General features: G+C 49.1%; 2 protein-coding genes and 1 long non-coding RNA gene across 7 annotated transcripts in view; 1 reads left to right on the top strand and 2 right to left on the bottom strand.

Moving 5' to 3' along the window:
* Window positions 1-902: 902 nt before the first annotated feature.
* LOC105497639 (ATPase H+ transporting V1 subunit G2) lies at window positions 903-3,242 on the bottom strand. The gene is made up of 3 exons (XM_011768909.3): window positions 2,914-3,242; window positions 2,550-2,650; window positions 903-2,025 (listed from the first exon to the last, which is right to left on the bottom strand). Exons 1-3 carry the CDS (start codon window positions 2,993-2,995, stop codon window positions 1,852-1,854), a joined length of 357 nt encoding a protein of 118 aa, XP_011767211.1. The 5' UTR covers window positions 2,996-3,242; the 3' UTR covers window positions 903-1,851.
* Window positions 3,243-3,286: 44 nt separating this feature from the next.
* On the top strand, window positions 3,287-15,932 carry LOC105497640 (NFKB inhibitor like 1). Of its 4 annotated transcripts, none has more exons than XM_011768911.3 (4): window positions 3,287-3,432; window positions 4,653-4,929; window positions 14,731-14,907; window positions 15,125-15,932. In XM_011768911.3, the coding sequence occupies exons 1-4, from the start codon at window positions 3,310-3,312 to the stop codon at window positions 15,712-15,714; spliced, it is 1,167 nt and encodes a 388-aa protein (XP_011767213.1). In that variant the 5' UTR covers window positions 3,287-3,309; the 3' UTR covers window positions 15,715-15,932. The 4 variants fall into 4 exon arrangements, with proteins under 4 accessions (XP_011767213.1, XP_011767212.1, XP_011767215.1 ...); XM_011768910.3 differs by having other exon boundaries at window positions 14,731-14,952; XM_011768913.3 differs by lacking the exon at window positions 3,287-3,432 and adding an exon at window positions 3,957-4,240.
* Window positions 4,889-19,448, bottom strand: part of LOC112429463 (uncharacterized) — a 29,644-nt gene continuing 15,084 nt past the window's right edge. For both annotated transcript variants that reach the window (XR_011623853.1, XR_003021719.2), the window contains exons 2-3: window positions 7,579-7,694; window positions 4,889-4,975 (exon numbers count right to left, since the gene is read on the bottom strand). This is a non-coding gene — a long non-coding RNA (uncharacterized lncRNA). The remainder of the gene's footprint in view (window positions 4,976-7,578; window positions 7,695-19,448) is intronic.

The following is a 19,448-nucleotide window of genomic DNA, read 5'->3' as shown; positions in this document are numbered from 1 at the left end:
AGTGTTTACATTACAGGGAAGAAAACACATAAAGACAAATATAATGTCAAGTATCGATAAGTGTTCGGGGTCCAGTGGCTCAGGCCTGTAACCTAACCCTTGAGGAAGCCGAGGCCGAAGGATTGCTTGAGCCCAGGAGTTTCAGACCAGCCTGGGCAACAGTGAATCTCTACAAAAAATTTTAAAATTAGCTAGGCATAGTGGCACTCGCCCGTAATCCCAGCTACTCAGGAGGCTGAAGTGGGAGGATCATTTGAGTCCAGGAGGTCAAGGCTGCAATGAGCTGGAACTCTAGCCTGGGCAACACAGTGGGACCTTGTCTCAAAAAACCAGTAGCAGTAAGTGCTATGAAGAAAATGCAAGGTAAAGGGGCAAAGAGCACTTGCTCCTACATTCCAGCTTTTCTCTATAGTTGCCATCTATAGTCGTCAGATTCCCAAATGAGGAACCATGTTTCTCCCTTTAGAGAAATAATAAAGTACTACTTGTTCTTGTTTCCCCAACATGTTTCAAAGGATAGCCATTTGGGCTGTTTAGGGAATATGTAAACAAAAAACAAGAAAGTGACTGAAGGCCGGGCGCAGTGGCTCACACCTCTAATCCCAGCACTTTGGGAGGCCGAGGCAGGTGGATCACTTGAGGTCAGGAGTTTGAGACCAGCCTGACCAACATGGTGAAACCCCATCTCTACTAAAAATACAAAAAATAGCCACGTGTGGTGGCACACACCCATAATTCCAGCTGCTTGGGAGGCTGAGACAGGAGAATCACTTGAACCCGGGGGCAGAGGTTGCAGTGAGCCGAGATCGCGCCATTGTATTCCAGCCTGGGCAACAAGAGCAAAACTCCATCTCAAAAAAAAGTGGCTGAAAATGAGAAATGATGAGGCAAAAGGAGGCTGCTTCAACTCACCAATTTATTTGCCAATAGTTATTTTATTGATACTTTTTTTATTGTTACAATGGGAAAGTAAGGTGTCAAGGATGTAGAAAGGAAGGGCATGCATATGAGGGAACACAGTATCATTTTAGATCTTGGAAAACAATGAGCATCTGATAAGTCTCTGGGGAAATAGGAAAGGAGGAAAATCCAATAAAGAGAAAGATCAGCATAAGAAAAACAAAGACAGCCTACAAAATGCAGTTATCTACCTGGAATTGTAAGCGAGGGGCTAAATGTAGTCATCTCCTCTTTTTGGAGATCAGAAGGTCTCTGGGAAAAGAGAAAAACCAATTATTCAGAAAATAACTAGGGTCACAGAATGAACAAGTGGAATTAGAGAGCCACTGATGGAAGTGAGGAAACAGCAGTGTAGGTTTTGGCCGGTGAGCAGGTGGTGGTAATAGTATCATAGGGTTGCTAATTATTGAATCACTGCTACTACATGGGAGGAACTGTGCTAGACTTTACAGAATGATTCCAAATCATTGAAGCAACCCTCACAAGGTAGGCATTATTATCATCCCAGTTTCACAGAGGAGGACATCGAGGCTACCAAGTTAAGTAGCTTGTCCTGGTTCCACAGCCAGCAAGCAACAGGGTCAAGAGAGGGGACCCACATCTGCGAGACACTGAAGTCAGGATGTTTTCCACATTCCTACTTCCCCATATTACAAATTTCACAGAGGGTTTAGGTGAGAATGACTTGGGAGTTTACAAAGTCCCAGTGAGGGTTAAAGAACAACAAGGAGATTCAGATGTGAGCAGGATATTTATAAGTGTCACAAGAAAATTATTGGATCCTGCCTCCCAGGATTTTTAGGGGATGGAAAGAAGACAGGGATTATGGTGGGAGGTGATTTTGATTGGAGGATTTCTTTGAGGGAGGGAACTGGCAGAAGGAGTCAGGCCCTAGGCAGAAATCCGGTAGTTGGGGTGGACTTGGGGCCTGACGTCGCAGACCATGCCAAGAAGCTGGGCCAGGACACGCTCTCGGTTTCTCTGCTGGGAGCTCTGCATGCCCTGCACCTGGCGCCTTGTAGCCTGCTCCACCTCAGCGGACAGGTTCCCCTGGGAACCCATGGCCTGGGGGGTAGGGAGAGGGGTGGAAGAGAGAAAGGGAAAAGCAGAAACAGAGAGACAAGGGTCCAGGCATATGAGGGGAAAGATCCTGAAACAAAGCCTAGAAGAAAGGCCCTCTCAGAAACCACCCCCATCCCACAGAAATATCCCAACACCAAAGAGATCAACCCTTTCCCCTTAGACCTAACATGCAACTTCACCCTAAAACAGACTGTAATATCCCCACCACCTCACCGTCCATGACCATAAAACTCTACCCTCCACCACAAATGTTAATCATACTCCACATAGATGTTATACTTTACACAGACTGTGACATTCCACCCATAAGCTCTATGTGGCCTTCAAAAATCCCAGACTCTCTTACATATCATCACAAAGTTTCACCAATGTTGTGGTCCCTGCCAGGGTCCCCTCAGCGTCAGCCCTCTGCCACCATATTTTCTTGTTGAGTCACCCTTACACACCTCACAAGATGTACCCACCAGCTTGCACTGGGGTCTCATACCAACTCTGCCTCAACTCACCGCCTGCTGCTTGCTCTGGAATTCCTGCTCTCGCTCTCTGCGGTATTGCTCCACCTCCATCTGTGCCTCCTCCTTTGCCTGCTTCAGTCTCCGGGCCTTCCCTGGAGGCAGAAGAAAGGACAGTGGGTGGGGTGGGCCCACACACACACACATGTAATAGCAGGGGTCAGTCCCTTCCAGAAAGTTATACAGCCTTCTCTCAGCCAACCAGGGGCCAGATTCTAATATCCATCCATTTCTTCCCTCCTAACCAGCCTCCAGACCCTAGCTGTCTTCCCACCAGCCTTGGGTTTTCCCAAAATGTTTGCGTCCCCCACCCCCAATTTTCTTTCCAGACTCCTAAGGGAGGAAAGAGGAGACTCACTCTTTCTGGCATCTGCCACCTTCTCAGCTGCCCGCTTCTCAGCTTGCAGAAGCTGCTGGATACCCTGGGACTGACTGGCCATTTCTGTTGTTATGGCCAATGCTGTTTTGAATGCTGTGAAGGTACCAGATGGCTCCCACCCCCCACCGCTCACTTCTCCTCCTCCAGCTCGTTGCTACAGTCCTCCACTACCCCTGGGTCTTAGTGCTCCCCTTCTCACTCAGCCTACTGCACCGGGTGTTTCCCCCAATCTCATCCTCCTATTGATGACTGGTCCTGCTCTCTAGCACTTCTTGCTCAGGCAGTACCCAAAGGGGCCGCCTGGGAGCAGCAGAGACCAGGCCCAAAGCTGTGGGTTTATAACAGATTAGTCATCCCAGTCGGAAAGGTCTAGGGATGAGGCAGGGGCGGAGACGGGGGAGTACTGGGGTGGGAGAAGGAGAACTTGATTGGTGGGAGAAGGAGAACTTGATTGGTGGTATCAGAGGAAGCATAAAGGGTTGTGAATGGGGTGAAAAGGTAAGGATGTCATCATGCAACCTGTGTTGGGAAAAGAGCATTCTGGGCTTAATTCTAAACTAACTCTCTCCCTTTCTCTCGCTCTCCACCACCCCGCCCCCTCCCCGCCTCCCGTTGTTAACATCTCCATCTTTTTCTACATAATTCTCAAGTACAAATTTCTGCATCTCACTTGCCCTATCCTACGATAGTCTTCTTCTGTCTTTTGTGTGTATTTTTTCTCTTTTTTGATCTGTCCCTGTAATTGGCCCACTGTGGTTTTTGTTTTTGTTTTCCATGTTTAATGTGATTTTTATCCTATCTTTATCTCCCGTTTTCTCTCTCTTCTCATCTTTTCGTCCATCACTGAACCATCTCCTCTCTCTGCCAAGTTAGAGGAGGCGGGAAAAAACCTCCAAATAACTCTCTTTTCTCTCTCCCCTCTCCTCCCCTCCCCTCCCCTCCCCTCCCCTCCCCTCTCCTCTCCTCCTTTTCCTCGCCTCTAGTCCAGTCTTCTGGTTTCAGACGGACCCTTAACTTAAGTTCCCTAGTTTCCCCCGGGAGATGTGGCCAAGAACCACTCTGTCGGGGCGGAACGACATCCGGTAACACCCCTCACAGTTCACTTCCGCCCTCCACCTGCGACTCTGCTTGCGCCATTTCCTCCAGCCCGGAGTGTCTCCGCCCTTCCCGCCTCCAGTCTCCGAGCTTCTTAAACACAGGCCTTGGGCCTACAGCTCTGGGGGTACTTGGGGGGGCGGGGGCAGGTCTGATGAGTAACCCCTCCCCCCAGGTTCCAGAGGAAGAAGCCTCCACATCTGTCTGCCGGGTACATGATATTGAATTTCTAGATCATTATTGGAGATTATCTGTGACTTTTTAAAACTCAGATTTCTGCTGATAAAAATTTTCCCCATCCGGCCCTGTTGGGTTTTTTAAAAGTTCTTTGTTAAAAATTAAAAATTTACCTGGGCTCCTGAGCCTTAAACCAATTATTTACCCTTTTCTTGAATTTTACATTAAAAAAATTAAATCTCTGATCCATCACCCCCCTCAGAAAAAATTTTTTTATTCAAATCTATCATCTGATAAAGGATAAGGGTTAGGATAGGCCTCATCTCTTGTTGAAGATATTAGAAAAAAACGGAACCAAAGGGAGAAACAACAGGGGATGTCAGAGATGGAGAGAGAAGGACCAGCCAAGGCTGAAGTCCTGACTGCTGCCTTTTTTCCTTCCTCAGCCCAAGAGTTCCATGGCCTCCACTTCCCGCCGCCAACGCCGAGAACGTCGCTTCCGTCGTTACTTGTCTGCAGGACGGCTGGTCCGGGCCCAGGCCCTCCTCCAGCGACACCCAGGCCTCGATGTAGATGCTGGGCAGCCCCCACCACTGCACCGGGCCTGTGCCCGCCACGATGCCCCAGCCCTGTGCCTGCTGCTTCGGCTCGGGGCTGACCCTGCCCACCAGGACCGCCATGGGGACACGGCACTGCATGCTGCTGCTCGCCAAGGCCCAGATGGTGAGTCTGCTCAGTGGGGAACAAGGTCATAAGCAGCTGACCAGACCTGAAATGAAAGCCAACCAATAGTTGAGAATTAAGCTACTTATTTTGTCATCAGGACCTAGGGAAGGATTTAACCAAGTTGGCATATGGCTGTCATTTGTGCCTTTACATTCCTGAGCTACCATTGTCTGAAGAACCCAACATTCCCCAAACAGCAACTGGTCTTCAAATTTCACATCTGTTTAGATTAGTAGCTACTTTGTTTCTTTTTTTTTCTTTCTTTCTTTTTTTTTTTTTTTTGAGACGGAGTCTCGCCCTGTCGTCGCCCAGGCCGGAGTGCAGTGGCGCAGTCTCGGCTCACTGCAAGCTCCGCCTCCCGGGTTCACGCCATTCTCCTGCCTCAGCCTCCCAAGTAGCTGGGACTACAGGCGCCCGCCGCCACACCCGGCTAATTTTTTGTATTTTTAGTAGAGACGGGGTTTCACCATGTTAGCGGGGATGGTCCCGATGTCCTGACCTTGTGATCCGCCCGCCTGGGCCTCCCAAAGTGCTGAGTTTACAAGCGGGAGCCACCATGCCCGGCCCCTACTTTGTTTCTTGACGGATTGTTTGCTTGTAGCCAAAAAGTAGCATAGAAGGTAGGTTCTGGAGTTAGACTGCCTGGATTCAAACCCCAGCTCCAAATCCCAGCTCCACACTTCATAGCTACCTATTCTTGGACAGGTTACTTGAGGCTTAGTTTGCCGATGTGTAAATATTAAAATAATAACAACCTTTGCTATGTGCCAGGCATTTCTCATAAAGTAACACATTTGATCCTCACAACAATCTTAGGAGGTGAGTACTGATATTATACCCCATTTCCCAGCCAAGGAAACAGGGCATAGATAAGTCATTTGCCAAAGTTACAGTTATTCACTGGTAGAGCAGAGATTATAACCCAGATGGACTAGATAGAGTGTCCATGCTTTTAACAGCTACATTGTCCTGTGTTAGACATTATAGCATTGTACCTTGATTGTGCCCATGTTCAAAGTACCCATGTTGTGCTATATATGTTTGGAGAAGCAATTGACATAGTACATAATTAGAGTACCTGGCACACACAATAAGCACTTGGTAGATGCTGGCGATTGTTGTTCCTGGTTTGTTTGTTTGTTTGTTTGTTTGTTTGTTTTTTATGGAGTTTCTGTCTTGCCCAGGCTAGAATGCAGTGGTGCGATCCTGGCTCACTGCAGTCTCTTCCTCCCTGATTCAAGTGATTCTCATGCCTCAGCCTCCCAAGTAGCTGGGATTACAGGCGTGTGCCACCACGTCCGGCTAATTTTTATATTTTTAGTAGAGATGGGTTTTCGCCACATTGGACAGGCCGGTCTCGAACGCCTGACCTCAGGTGATCCACCAACCTCAGCCTCTCAAAGTGCTGGGATTACGGGCTTGAGCCACCACGCCTAGCCTTGTTCCTGTTTTTGTTATCAGCAGGTCCATACTCCCTTACCCACAATTCTAAACTCAAAAACACTCTGAGAACCGAACATTTTTCATCAGGCTGCCACCAAAATTCATTTGGTGACAGAAAACTAATCTGAACTAAAGTAAGACTTATCTATGATTTATTTTTATCCTACTGATGTCAATATTCATACATTTCCCTGCAGAAACACTCATGTGTTTGGTTCTTGGGGCTACCCAGGCCCTCCTGGGCTACCTGATATACAGTGAGTATACTTTTAGGTCAGCCCTATCAAGTCCCAAAATCATTTGAATTCTGCAAAACTTTTGGCACTTGAAGGATTCACATGGGGAACCTGGTGATATTGTAATAGGGTGGAGGCTGGGCACAGTGGCTCACGCGTGTAATCCCAGCACTTTGGGAGGTCGAGGAAAGCAGATCACGAGGTCAGGAGTTCGAGACCAGCCTGGCCAACGTAGTGAAACGCCTGTCTGTACTAAAAATATAAAAATTAGCCAGGCATGGTGGTGCACATCTGTAGTCTCAGCTACTTGGGAGGCTGAGGCAGGAGAATTACTTGAACCCGGGAGGCAGAGTTGTGGTGAGCCGAGATCACACGACTGCATTCCAGCCTGGGTGACAGTGAGACTCTGTCTCAAAAAAAAGGCCGGGCGCGGTGGCTCAAGCCTGTAATCCCAGCACTTTGGGAGGCCGAGATGGGCGGATCACGAGGTCAGGAGATCGAAACCATCCTGGCTAACACGGTGAAACCCCGTCTCTATTAAGAAATACAAAAAACTAGCCGGGCGAGGTGGCGGGCGCCTGTAGTCCCAGCTACTCGGGAGGCTGAGGCAGGAGAATGGTGTGAACCCGGGAGGCGGAGCTTGCAGTGAGCTGAGATCCGGCCACTGCACTCCAGCCTGGGCGACAGAGCGAGACTCCGTCTCAAAAAAAAAAAAAAAAAAAAAAAGGAAAAAAATAGTGGTGGAAGCAGCTCTTTATAAGTAGAGCCCTGCTTATTAGAATAAAAGGTGAAACCTTCTTTCCCCATCTAGAGATTTCCTTCTGGAGTAAGACCATTAGAGGAAAACCTCTAGATCCGATGAACAACCCTAACATCCCCCAGCTCAAGTATAGACAGAAGGCCCCTCCCACAAAACCTCCCCCAAATGGTCAAAAACCCCCCTATTTAAAAATGTCCTTTAACGTACCTGAGATAGGCTAGCATATTCAGATTTGTTTCTTCTTGTTATTTTTACTTAAAACAGAGTAGATTTACCAAGTGTAGGCATCTAACTTGACAGCTCATATTGTAAGAGGCAGGACCCTGGAAGGCAAAAGAGCAGATTACCCCGAGGCAGACCTGGATCCAGACCCCAGCTCTGCCATCGACAGGGACATGCAGCTTACCTCTGTGAGCCCAATTTGCCTCACAAAAATGGGAGTTTTGCTTTGTTTTGTTTTGTTTTGTTTTGAGACGGAGTTTCATTCTTGTTGCCCAGGCTAGAGTGCAATGGCGTAATTTCAGCCCACCACAACCTCTGCTTCCTGGGTTCAAGAGATTCTCCTGCCTCAGCCTCCCGAGTAGCTGGGATTACAGGCATTTGCCATCACGCCCAGCTAATTTTGTATTTTTAGTAGAGATAGTGTTTCTTTTTTTTTTTTTTTGAGACGGAGTCTCGCTCTGTCACCCAGGCTGGAGTGCAGTGGCCGGATCTCAGCTTACTGCAAGCTCCGCCTCCCGGGTTTACGCCATTCTCCGGCCTCAGCCTCCCGAGTAGCTGGGACTACAGGCGCCCGCCACCTCGCCCGGCTAGTTTTTTGTATTTCTTAATAGAGACGGGGTTTCACCGTGTTAGCCAGGATGGTCTCGATCTCCTGACCTCGTGATCCGCCCGTCTCGGCCTCCCAAAGTGCTGGGATTACAGGCTTGAGCCACCGCGCCCGGCCGAGATAGTGTTTCTCTATGTTGGTCAGTCTGGTCTCAAACTCCCAACCTCAGGTGACCCGCCAGCCTCAGCCTCCCAAAGTGCTGGGATTACAGGCGTGAGCCACCACGCTCAGCCAAAATGCCCCTGATAGTATGGTAGGGATTTCCTTTATTGTTTGTTTGTTCGTTTTGAGGCAGGATCTCATTCTGTCTCCCAGGCTGGAGTGCAGTGGTACAATCTTGGCTCACTGCAGCCTCTACCTCGTGAGCTCAAGCAGTCCTCCCACCTCAGCCTCCCTAGTAGCTGGAACTACAAGCACACACCACCATGCCCAGCTAATTTTTTGTATTTTTGGTAGAGACTGTTTTGCTATGTTATTCAGGCTGTTCTCCAACTCCTGAGTTCAAGCAGTCTGCCAACCTCAGCTTCCCAAAGTGCCGGGACTAGAGGCATGAGCCACCATGCCCAACTCTATTGTATTGAATTTTAAGAAGCTGGTAAGACTGATATCCCATTTACAGATGAGGAAAGCAGAGCCCAGAAGGTTCGGGAACTTGTCTGAAATCTCACATCTTTCAGGTCATTGTCTTCCAGAGGGGAACCCAAGCTCAGTACCTTCACTCCCAAACCCTGGTGTCCTCTCTGGCCTTATTTACTCCTGGTCCCCTGCCAACCCTGCCACCAGATGGCCTTCTAACTCCTTGGTTGAAAGACCCATCTCATTCGGCTTCCAGCTTCCTTTTTTTTTTGAGACAGAGTCTTGCTCTGTCACCCAGGCTGGAGTGCAGTGGCACGATCTCGGCTCACTACAGCCTCTGCTTCCTGGGTTCAAGCAATTCTCCTGCCTCAGCCTCCCAAGTAGCTGAGATTACAGGCACACACCACCATGCCCAGCTAATTTTTTTGTTTTTATTTATTAATTTTTTTATTTTTATTTATTTATTTTTGAGACGGAGTCTCCCTCTGTCCCCCAGGCTGGAGTGTAGTGGCAGTATCTTGACTCACTGCAGCCTCCACCTCCCGGGTTCAAGTGATTCTCCTTCCTCAGTCTCCTGAGTAGCCAGGACTACAGGAGCCTGCCACCACGCCTGGCTAATTTTTGTATTTTTAATAGAGACGAGGTTTCAACATGTTGGCCAGACTGGTCTCGAACTCCTGACCTCAGGTGATCCACCTGCCTCGGCCTCCCAAAGTGCTGGAATTACAGGTGTGAGCCACCATGCCCAACCCAATTTTTGTATTTTTAGTAGAGAAGGGGTTTCTTTTTTTTTTCTCGAGACAAAGTTTCGCTCTGTTGCCCAGGCTGGAGTGCAGTGGCGGCGCGATATTGGCTCATTGCAAGCTCCGCCTCCCAGGTTCACGCCATTCTGCCTCAGCCTCCCAAGTAGCTGGGACTACAGGCGCCCGCCACCACGCCCGGCTAATTTTTTGTATTTTTAGTAGAGACGGGGTTTCACCGTGTTAGCCAGGATGGTCTCGATCTCCTGACCTCGTGATCCGCCTGCCTCAGCCTCCCAAAGTGCTGGGATTACAGGCGTGAGCCACCACACCCGGCCAAGATGGGGGGGTTTCAACATATTGGCCAGGCTGGTCTCGAACTCCTGACCTCCAGCGATCTGCCCACCTCAGCTTACCAAAATGTTGAGATTATAGGCATGAGCCACCATTCTCATCCCACAGAAGGTTTTTTGGTTTTGTTTTTGTTTTTTGTTTTGTTTTGTTTGAAAAAGAGTCTTGGCCTGTTGCCCAGACTGGAGTGCAGTGGCACAGTCTCAGCTCACTGCAACCTCTTCCTCCCAGGTTCAAGAGATTCTCCTGCCTCAGCTTCCCAAGTAGCTGGGACCTGCCACCACACCCAGCTAATTTTTGTATTTTTAGTAGACACGGGGTTTCACCGTGTTAGCCAGGATGGTCTTGATCTCTTGACCTTGTGATCCACCCACCTCAGCCTCCCAAAGTGTTGGGATTACAGGTGTAAGCGACCGTGCCTGGCCAAAATGTTTTTTATGTTTATTTTTCTTAGTATGAAACTCCAGCGTATTAAAGAGCATTGGGAGCGGTTGATCTGGTAAATCACTATAAAGGGGGCATTTCTTTTTTTTGGGGGGGGGTGTGGGGGGATGGAGTCTCATTCTGTTGCCCAGACTGGAGTGCAGTAGTGTGATCTCGGCTCACTGCAACCTCCACCTCCTGGATTTAAGCCATTCTCCTGCCTCAGCCTCCCGAGTAGCTGGGATTACAGGCGCCTGCCACCACACCCGGCTAATTTTTTGTATTTTTAGTAGAAACAGGGTTTCACTATATTGGCCAGGCTAATCTCGAACTCCTGACCTCATGATCCGCCCACCTCGGGCTCCCAAAGTGCTGGGATTACAGGCGTGAGCCACCGCGCCCGGCCTAAAGGGGGCATTTTTAATACTGGAGAAAGGTGAACTATTTTTTTTTTTCTCCCCAAGACAGAGTCTTGCTATGTCACCCAGGCTGGAGTGCAATGACACAATCTCAGCTTGCTACAACCTCCACCTCCTGGGTTCAAGTGATTCTCCTGCCTCAGCCTCCCGAGTAGCTGGGATTACAGGCATCTGCCACCATGTGAGGCTAATTTTTGTATTTTTAGTAGAGACGGGGTTTCACCATCTTGGCCACACTGGTCTTGAACTCCTGACCTCATGATCCACCCACCTCGGGCTCCCAAAGTGCTGGGATTACAGGCGTGAGCCACTGCGCCCGGCCGAGTTTTTTAATTTCTAAAAATAAAAATAAGTGTACATTTAAAGTAGTAGAAGAAAATGCAGAGAATGTTTTATAATCTTAAAATAGAGCCTTCCTAAGAGTGAAATGAAATAAAAAGTCAGAAAATAATATATTGATGCAGATTTAACTACATGAAAATTTTAGGCTGGGTGCGGGTCACTTGAGCCAGATCTAGGCAGATCACTTGAGCCAGAAGTTCAAGACCAGCCTGGACAACACAGTGAGACCTGGTCTCTACAAAAAATACAAAATTAGCCAGGCGTGGTGGTACGTGGCTGTAGTCCTGTAGTCCCAGTTACTCAGGAGGCTGAGGCGGGAGGATTGCTTGAGCCCAGGTGGGGCAGAGTTTGCGGTGAGCAAGATCATGCCACTGCACTGCAGCCTGGGCAACAGGGCGAGACCTTGTCTCAAAAATATAAAGTTTTTTTAAAGACAGAAGAAAATGTTTGCAATATGTATAACACATACAGTGTACAGAACCCTCATATCAATATGTGTAATTTCCAAAGAAAAAGTAGATAAAGAATATGAGCAATTCATTCACAAAAAAAATACAGATAGCCAAAAGACATGAAAAAGAAACGAATATCATTAATAAAATATTTTTTTAATTTATCCAACTGGCAAAATTAAAAGGGTTGATGATACTCAATTTTGGTAAAGGAAGACACAGGCACCCTTGTATTCTGGCACAAACTTATTGAGAGCAGTTTGGCAAAATTGCACATGTCTTTGACTCAGAAATTCCACTTATGAAAATCTACCCACCCAGAAAGACTGTAACGAGTCAACAAAGATACTCATGAGGCTGAACATTTTTGGAAACAAGTCTATCGATATTGGGGTAAGGAGATTTGCTTTGTACACACAGTGGAACACTATACAGTCATCAAAAAGTATGAGGTAGACTGTATATATTCCTGTGGAAAAAATATAAATGAGATGTTAAAGAAGCAAGTTGCCAAGCAATATTTGTAGTATGGTTACATATGTGTCATATGTATGCTTTTATGTACACCAAGACAGGACTGGAAGGGATCACAGTACGCTGTTAATAGTCATCGAATGTGTTCTTCCTTCTTTAAAAAGAAAATTTCAACTTAATTATATCCCTTTCACATTAAAATGTCAAATAAAAATGGGGGATAAGCCACCTACAGCCCCACCACCCATAGGCTAGAATTTTTACATATTTTTTGCCAGTCTATTTTTTTTCTTTTTTTTCTTTTTTTTTTTTTTTTTGAGACGGAATCTCCCTCTGTTGCCCAAGTTGGAGTGCAATAGCACAATCTCAGCTCACTGCAACCTCTGCCTTCCAGGTTCAAGTGATTCTCCTGACTCAGCCTCCCAAGTAGCTGGGATTACAGGCACATGCTACCACGCCTGGTTAATTTTTGTATTTTTAGTAGAGACGGGGTTGGCCAGGCTGGTCTGGAATTCCTGACCTCAGGTGATCCACCCGCCTCGGCCTCCAAAGTGCTGGCATTACAGGCCATGAGCCACCACACCCAGCCTTTTTTTTTTCCCAACCATAGGATTTGGCCTCTTGTTTTAGACAGTTAGGATCTGATCCTCTCTGCTTCTTTTTTTTTTATTTATTTAATTAAATTAATTAATTTATTTTATTTTTTATTTTGTATTTATTTATTTATTTTTTTTTGAGACAGAGTCTCACCCTGTCGCCCAGGCTGGAGTGCAGTGGCACAATCTCAGCTCACTGCAACCGCTGCCTCCCAGGTTCAAGCAATTCTCTGCCTCAGCCTCCCGAGTAGCTGGGATTACAGGCACTGGCCACCACGCGTGGCTAATATATATATATATATCTGTGTGTGTGTGTGTGTGTGTGTATATATATATATATATATTTTTTTTAAGTAAAGATGGGGTTTCACCATCTTGGCCAGGCTGATCTTGAACTCCTGACCTTGTGATCCACCTCCCTCAGCCTCCCAAAGTGCTGGGATTACAGGTGTGAGCCACCATGCCCAGCCAGATCTGATCCTCTCTACGGTTTTGTAGCCAGCTGTTTTCAAACACATGCCTCAGTTGTAGTGGCTGTTTAATATTATGTTTTTATAGTTGGAGGTCCTATTCCTTGAAACCTATGAATGTAAACCTCCCATGCAAGCCTGAGCACCCACTACACTCACACCTGCAGTGAGCTCAGGTGGGGAACATGTGAATGAAAGACAGAACCAGGTACTCCCTGGGTGGGATAAGTTGAGAGGGTCTGTGACAGGTCACAGCAGCACTAGGGAGAAGTGCCCCCACTCTCCCCTCACCCTGATGTGATTTGGGTAGGGATGGTGGGCCTTGACCAGCCACAGCTGGGCCGTTCTGTCTTCTTGCCTTCCTGGCCTTGCCTTCCCCTATTCCAGCTTTCTGCCAGGTAAACAGTACTTTCCAGCACTACCGAATAAAGATTTAAGGACTGCTAGTCCATTTCCTCTTACCCCGGGGAAAGAAAGTAGGTCCACAGGAAGGATGGCTGCCTCCCTCCCCTTCTTCTATCCCCCAGGTGAAAGAGTTGGTTGGCGGCCACAGTAGGTGGGCCTGGCCAGGGTGCCTGGGTTGGCAGTGAAGGAAGTAGCATAGCACTAAGCTAACCTTGGGCCAGATGCAACAAGGTTGGGACTGAAGAAAAGGGGAGTTCAGAAACGTCGATTCCTCTCCTGTTTTCTCTCAGCCCGTGGGTGAGACCCTCTGTCACACTCCACTCCTTTTCCCCGCCCTAGGTCAGCAGTCATTTGGAAAGAACTTGCTCTGCTGCGGCCACATTCTGTGGCTCATACTTGTTGCCGGTTCACCTCCCCACCCCTCTCCCATCATCCCCTGGTAAGGCTGACTGAGAGAAATTCCCCTGAAAACATTTATTTTACTCAGTTTATTGATAAGTGATAATAAAAGATAAGTATTACATATTTGTGTATTATTAATGGCCCAGAGTAGGGCGTTCAGATATTTTCCCAGTCTCATATATATGGTTTCAGATGAGAAAATAAGGGATTTATATAGTGACAGTATTTTTAAGTGAAAAGTGGAATGCATAGTCAAAGAATTTTGGCACTGCCTTGGTGGCTGGAGGCAGGTCAGAAAATGTCAGTTGGCATGGTAGAACTTCTGGGACACTGAAATAGTTTGTAGAGACACAAGTGAGAATTTTTTTTTTTTTTTTTTGAGACAGAGTCTCGCTCTGTCCCCCAGGCTGGAGTGCAGTGGTGTGATCTCAGCTCACTGCAAGCTCCACCTCCCAGATTCACGCCATTCTCCTGCCTCAGCCTCCCGAGTAGCTGGGACTACAGGTGCCCACCACCACACCTGGCTAATTTTTTGTATTTTTTAGTAGAGATGGGATTCACTGTGTTAGCCAGGATAGTCTTGATATCCTGACCTCGTAATCTGCCCACCTCAGCCTCCCAAAGTGCTGGGATTACTGGCGTGAGCCACCGCGCCCAGCCAAGAATATTTTAAACTACTACACTTATCATGCATGTGGTAAACTATCAGTCTGTATTTATCAGTGATGGTTATTTCCTAATACCCAGGAGGCATACATGTGGGCCACCCTTCCATTGCTTTAAGACCAAGGGAGTGAGTGACCAGCAGGATTCAAGATGGCAGCTCTGCCGAGGATTGGGAGTCCCAGCTAACTTCTGCTCCCTGCTCTCCCACCAACAGCCTACACCGATTTCTTCCTCCCGCTGCTAAGCCGCTGTCCCTCTGCCATGGGAATAAAGAATAAGGATGGGGAAACCCCTGGCCAAATTTTGGGCTGGGGACCCCCCTGGGATTCTGCTGAAGAGGAGGAAGAAGATGATGCCTCCAAGGAGCGGGAATGGAGGCAGAAGCTCCAGGGTGAGCTGGAGGACGAGTGGCAGGAAGTCATGGGGAGGTTTGAAGGTGAGAAGTCCACTGCTATCCACAGCTGCCCTTCCCCGCTGGCCGCTTTCCATCTGCATGAATGCATCACACTAGGCTCCTCTGCCTCCTTCTCTGTGTTTCCCTGCCTCTTGGGGTCCATCACCTTCTCACAGCCTCTCTCCAACTACCCCCATGCCACCCTCCCAAACAGGTGATGCCTCGCATGAGACCCAGGAACCTGAGTCCTTCTCAGCCTGGTCAGATCGCCTGGCCCGGGAACATGCCCAGAAGTGCCAGCAGCAGCAGCGAGAAGCAGAGGGATCCTGTCGACCCCCACGGGCTGAGGGCTCCAGTCAGAGCTGGCGACAGCAGGAGGAGGAGCAGCGGCTCTTCAGAGAGCGAGCCCGGGTCAAGGAGGAAGAACTGCGTGAGAGCCGAGCCAGGAGGGCGCAGGAGGCTCTAGGGGACCGAGAACCCAAGCCAGCCAGGGCTGGGCCCAGGGCAGAGCACCCCAGAGGAGCGGGGAGGGGCAGCCTCTGGCGATTTGGTGATGTGCCCTGGCCCTGCCCTGGGGGAGGGGACCCAGAGGCCATGGCTGCAGCCCTGGTGGCCAGGGGCCCCCCTTTGGAGGAACAGGGGGCTCTGAGGAGGTACTTGAGGGTCCAGCAGGTCCGCTGGCACCCTGACCGCTTCCTGCAGCGATTCCGAAGCCAGATTGAGACCTGGGAGCTGGGCCGTGTGATGGGAGCGGTGACAGCCCTTTCTCAGGCCCTGAATCGCCATGCAGAGGCCCTCAAGTGACCCTAGGGAAGAAGCAAGAAACTTCGGGGCTGCAGCCTCAGGATGAGGCAGAAGGAAGGGTAAGGGAAAGGATGGGGACCACAAGGAAGAGCCAGGTGCTGCTCAGCAGAGGATATGGGTGGGAGTGAAACTTGTAACAAGTGGGGGTGGGGAGTGCGGGCCGCCACCACTGCTCTTTGACTCTGCCGTTTCCTAATAAGACCTGGTTCCACATCTCACTCCCAGTGTCTCCTCTGTCTTTTTCCATTGCTGTGGTTTTCATCACCCATGACATCTCCTTTCCCGCCCCGCCTGCTGAAACCCACAGCTCCCACACACCTGCAACACACACACACGCTAACGCGGGCTCTCGGCTGGAGGCAAGAAGCCTCTGCATGCCCCCACAGTTCAGCCCTAAGAAGGCCCAGTTTGCCATGCAGCCTCACTGCGCTCCCCACACCGGAGTCTTGTCCACCCTGCAGTCTGTGGCTGGAGAAATAGATGCGAACAGAGGCAAAAAGGGGAACAAAACCAGTTTCCCTCCCCTCCCTGGCTCCCCAAGCTGAACCACATCCTCCTCCCCACTTAACACCCCCTTCCCCCAACACAGGGCTTTCCCTTTGCTGAGTCACTGAATGAGCGAGTTGGGGGCAGCCGGGGCTGGGGGGCCATGAGGAGGCTGGGGGAGGATGGGGAATACAAGCAGAATGGCTGGAGGAAGAGCCCTGTGGGGGAGTGGAATTTCAGTTGCTAAAATTAGGAGCAGAGGAAGGAGGTGGAAAGAGCAAAATTATGTAACCTGGGTTGTCTGTTCTTGGGCAACTGGAGCTCCACACCCAAGGCCAGCCATGCCGCTGGCTCCATCGTCTCTGCCCTCTAGCTTGTCAGTTGTATCTCTCTTCCTCCAGGGCCCCAATCTTCATCTCTGCCATTCAGCTTCTGCCCCATCCTAAACCTGAGTTCATCTCTGGGCAGCCCAGGCATGGCCTTCCCTATAAACATTTCCTTTTCCAAGAATCAGTAGTTGAAGTCCTGAGGGGTAGAGGGAGAGTCTGGGATTCCCACGGAGGAGAGAGGGGGGCTCCCTGGAAACCAAGATAGGAAATGACAGACCAGACCCCACTACCATCGCCCAGGACACAACTGGGAACTCGGCAAAAAGAAAGGACCGGGCTGCAAGGAGAGTACAGGCATGTGCTGGTGAGTGCACCGTCTGCATAGTTACACCAGAGCATCTTATCCATCAGAAACTTATTTTTCAGGTTTATGAGCCCAGGTCTCTACAGGAGAATCCCAGGAGTGGAAGTGGAAGTCAGTAGAGGACAGGGAGGGCAAACCTCTGGGAACATGGGAACATGGGAACATGGGTGAGCACGAGATCCTTGAAGAAGACAGAGAGCCTGAAGTTCGGAAGAGACCCAAGGCCTCTGAAGGACCAGGCAGATGTTCAGGGTGCAGGAGGGGGAAGGGCTGGTGAGAAAGATCCTGTGAGAGGAAGCTGCTGTGATTCAGAGAAGAGACTTCAAGCTGTGTGTGACCCTGGCGTCCGGTTCCTCTCACAGGCTGGAGCTTTTCGGAAGTGGCATGCAAAGAGCCCAGGTTTGGCCTTGGGGGGAGTTGGGGTTATGGTCCCTAAGCTGGGGGTTGAGAGGTAAATTGCAGAAAACTGGTGACCAAATTTGCTCCTCCACCCAGGAGATTTCTTACTGGTTTTTAAGCACATCATTTCCCCTTCTGCATGAGTTACATAAAACCAAAGCAAAATAAGCCCTGAAACCTGGGCCCACCGGATCACAGTCTTTTCAACGACCCTACCTGGTGTCTGGCCCCCAGCCTTGGTGGGGGTTCCCCTGAGATAAGGGCTGTTCACTTTCTCTGACCACATGGTTTCCGCTTCTGTGTCTCTTGTTTCCTAGGCTGATAAAAATACTGAGCCCTAGAGGCCCTGGCTTCCTCTGACCCCTTGGGGCAGGCAGCAGGCATCCTGTCCAGCATGGGGGGCAGGGGCGGGGGGGCCCGGGATTCCCAAGGGGTGACTCAGTGCCTGCCATGAAACAGTGGGTAGGTGGAAGTGTATCTCTGCTCTCTCGAGCTGGCACCAGGAGTTGAGCCTCAGTGGAGGATGCACTGGGATTCAATTGGAGGAATAGGCCTAGAAAAGAATAATGGGATTGGAGAGGGTCAGTTTGAGGACTCAGGTTGGGACAGGTTTGGGTTAAGTTAGGAAAAGGAACTGGGAGAGACTCTGTTCCGTGTAGGTCACCTGAGCATTATGTAGCCCAAAGATCAATTTAAACCCTGCTTCAAGCTTACAGTCTAGTGGGGAGGCAGACCCATATCTAATTAACTGATTCAAGGCATGGTGAGTAAAGTTTAAGATGTTTACAGAAAGGGGGAGATGAAGTCCATCTGAAAGCCTCCAGGGAGCCTCTGAGGAGACAGCATTGAACTTGCTCTAATGAACGGGTTCGCTAGGTGGAGGTGGATGGAAAGTTTCCATAGGCAAATAACATGTCTTGAGCAGAGCCTGACAAGTCAGAAAATGCAGTATGTTCCGGGAAAGGAGCATCCTGAGGTAAAAGAAGCACAGGTGTGAGGGAACGTGTGATGAAGAAAGGACCACAGAAAGTCAAGGTCAGAGATTGGACTTCATCCTGTGGGCAGTGGTCCAGGTGATGAGAAAGAGGGAGAACAGGAGAGTGCTGCAGGAGTACAGACAAGTAAGAAAACGGTCATCATCTTGTGAATGAATACCTACTGTGTGTTAAGCAGCCCTTTTCCTAACACCACAAATCCTCTCAATGTCTGTCCAAAAGGTGGGTGGTGGTGGTCAGGCACCTCGCTTCTATAATCCCAGCACTTTGGGAGGCAAAGGTGGGAGCACTTCGGGAGGATCACTTAAGGCGAGGAGTTCAAGACCAGCCTGGCCAACATGGTGAAACCCCGTCTCTACTAAAAATATAAAAATTAACTGGGCCTGGTGGTGGGTGCCTGTAATCCCAGCTACTCAGGTGGCTGAGGCACAAGAATCTCTTGAACCCGGGAAGCGAGGTTGCAGTGAACTGAGATCACACCTCTGTTCTCCAGTTGGGGTGACAGAGCAAGACTGTATCCAAAAAAAAAAAAAAAATTTTAAGCACCTGTTAGGAGCAAGGCACTGCTTGACAATAGGTATAAATAATAAAGTCATTTCCTTCATAGAACTTGCAATCTAATGAGACAATATACAAATAACTATACATTATAGTTATAATGTATAGGTATGCCTGCTTAGGGTAATAAAGTGCTCAAAGAAGATTTGAGGTACCAGCATGACTCTCAGGTGGAGATTTCCAGAAAGCAGGTCTGGAGCCCAAGAGAAGTTGGGTCTGGAGGAATAGATTTGGGCATCATTCCCTTCCCAGTAGAGGCTGAGCCTTTGAGTGGACAGGATCTTCAAGGGAAGGGGCAGAGTGACCAGAAGAGCCCTGAGCATGATCGAAGGAAGAGAACCAATAAAGGAGAGGTTGGGAGCAGTCAGAAAAGTAGGGCGTGGGGGCGGGGGATGCCAAGCAGAGACAGGGCAGCCATGTCTGAGGCTTCAAAGAGGTCTAGTAAATGAGGGTTGAAAAAATTGTTGGGTTCGGGAACTAGATGATTACAAATTTTGAGAAAACCGTTTCCATTTAATAGAGGAGCAGAAATCACTTTACATAGGTTGAGGAATGAGTGGGAGGTGAGGAAAAGGAGGTGGTGGGCACAAAGTTAGAATGGTG

The sequence above is a fragment of the Macaca nemestrina genome, chromosome 5 (assembly GCF_043159975.1).
Source record: "Macaca nemestrina isolate mMacNem1 chromosome 5, mMacNem.hap1, whole genome shotgun sequence".
Classification (NCBI taxonomy): domain Eukaryota; kingdom Metazoa; phylum Chordata; class Mammalia; order Primates; family Cercopithecidae; genus Macaca; species Macaca nemestrina.
The sequence above is the reverse complement of the archived record's forward strand: the minus strand, read 5'-3'. Positions and strand labels throughout refer to the sequence as shown.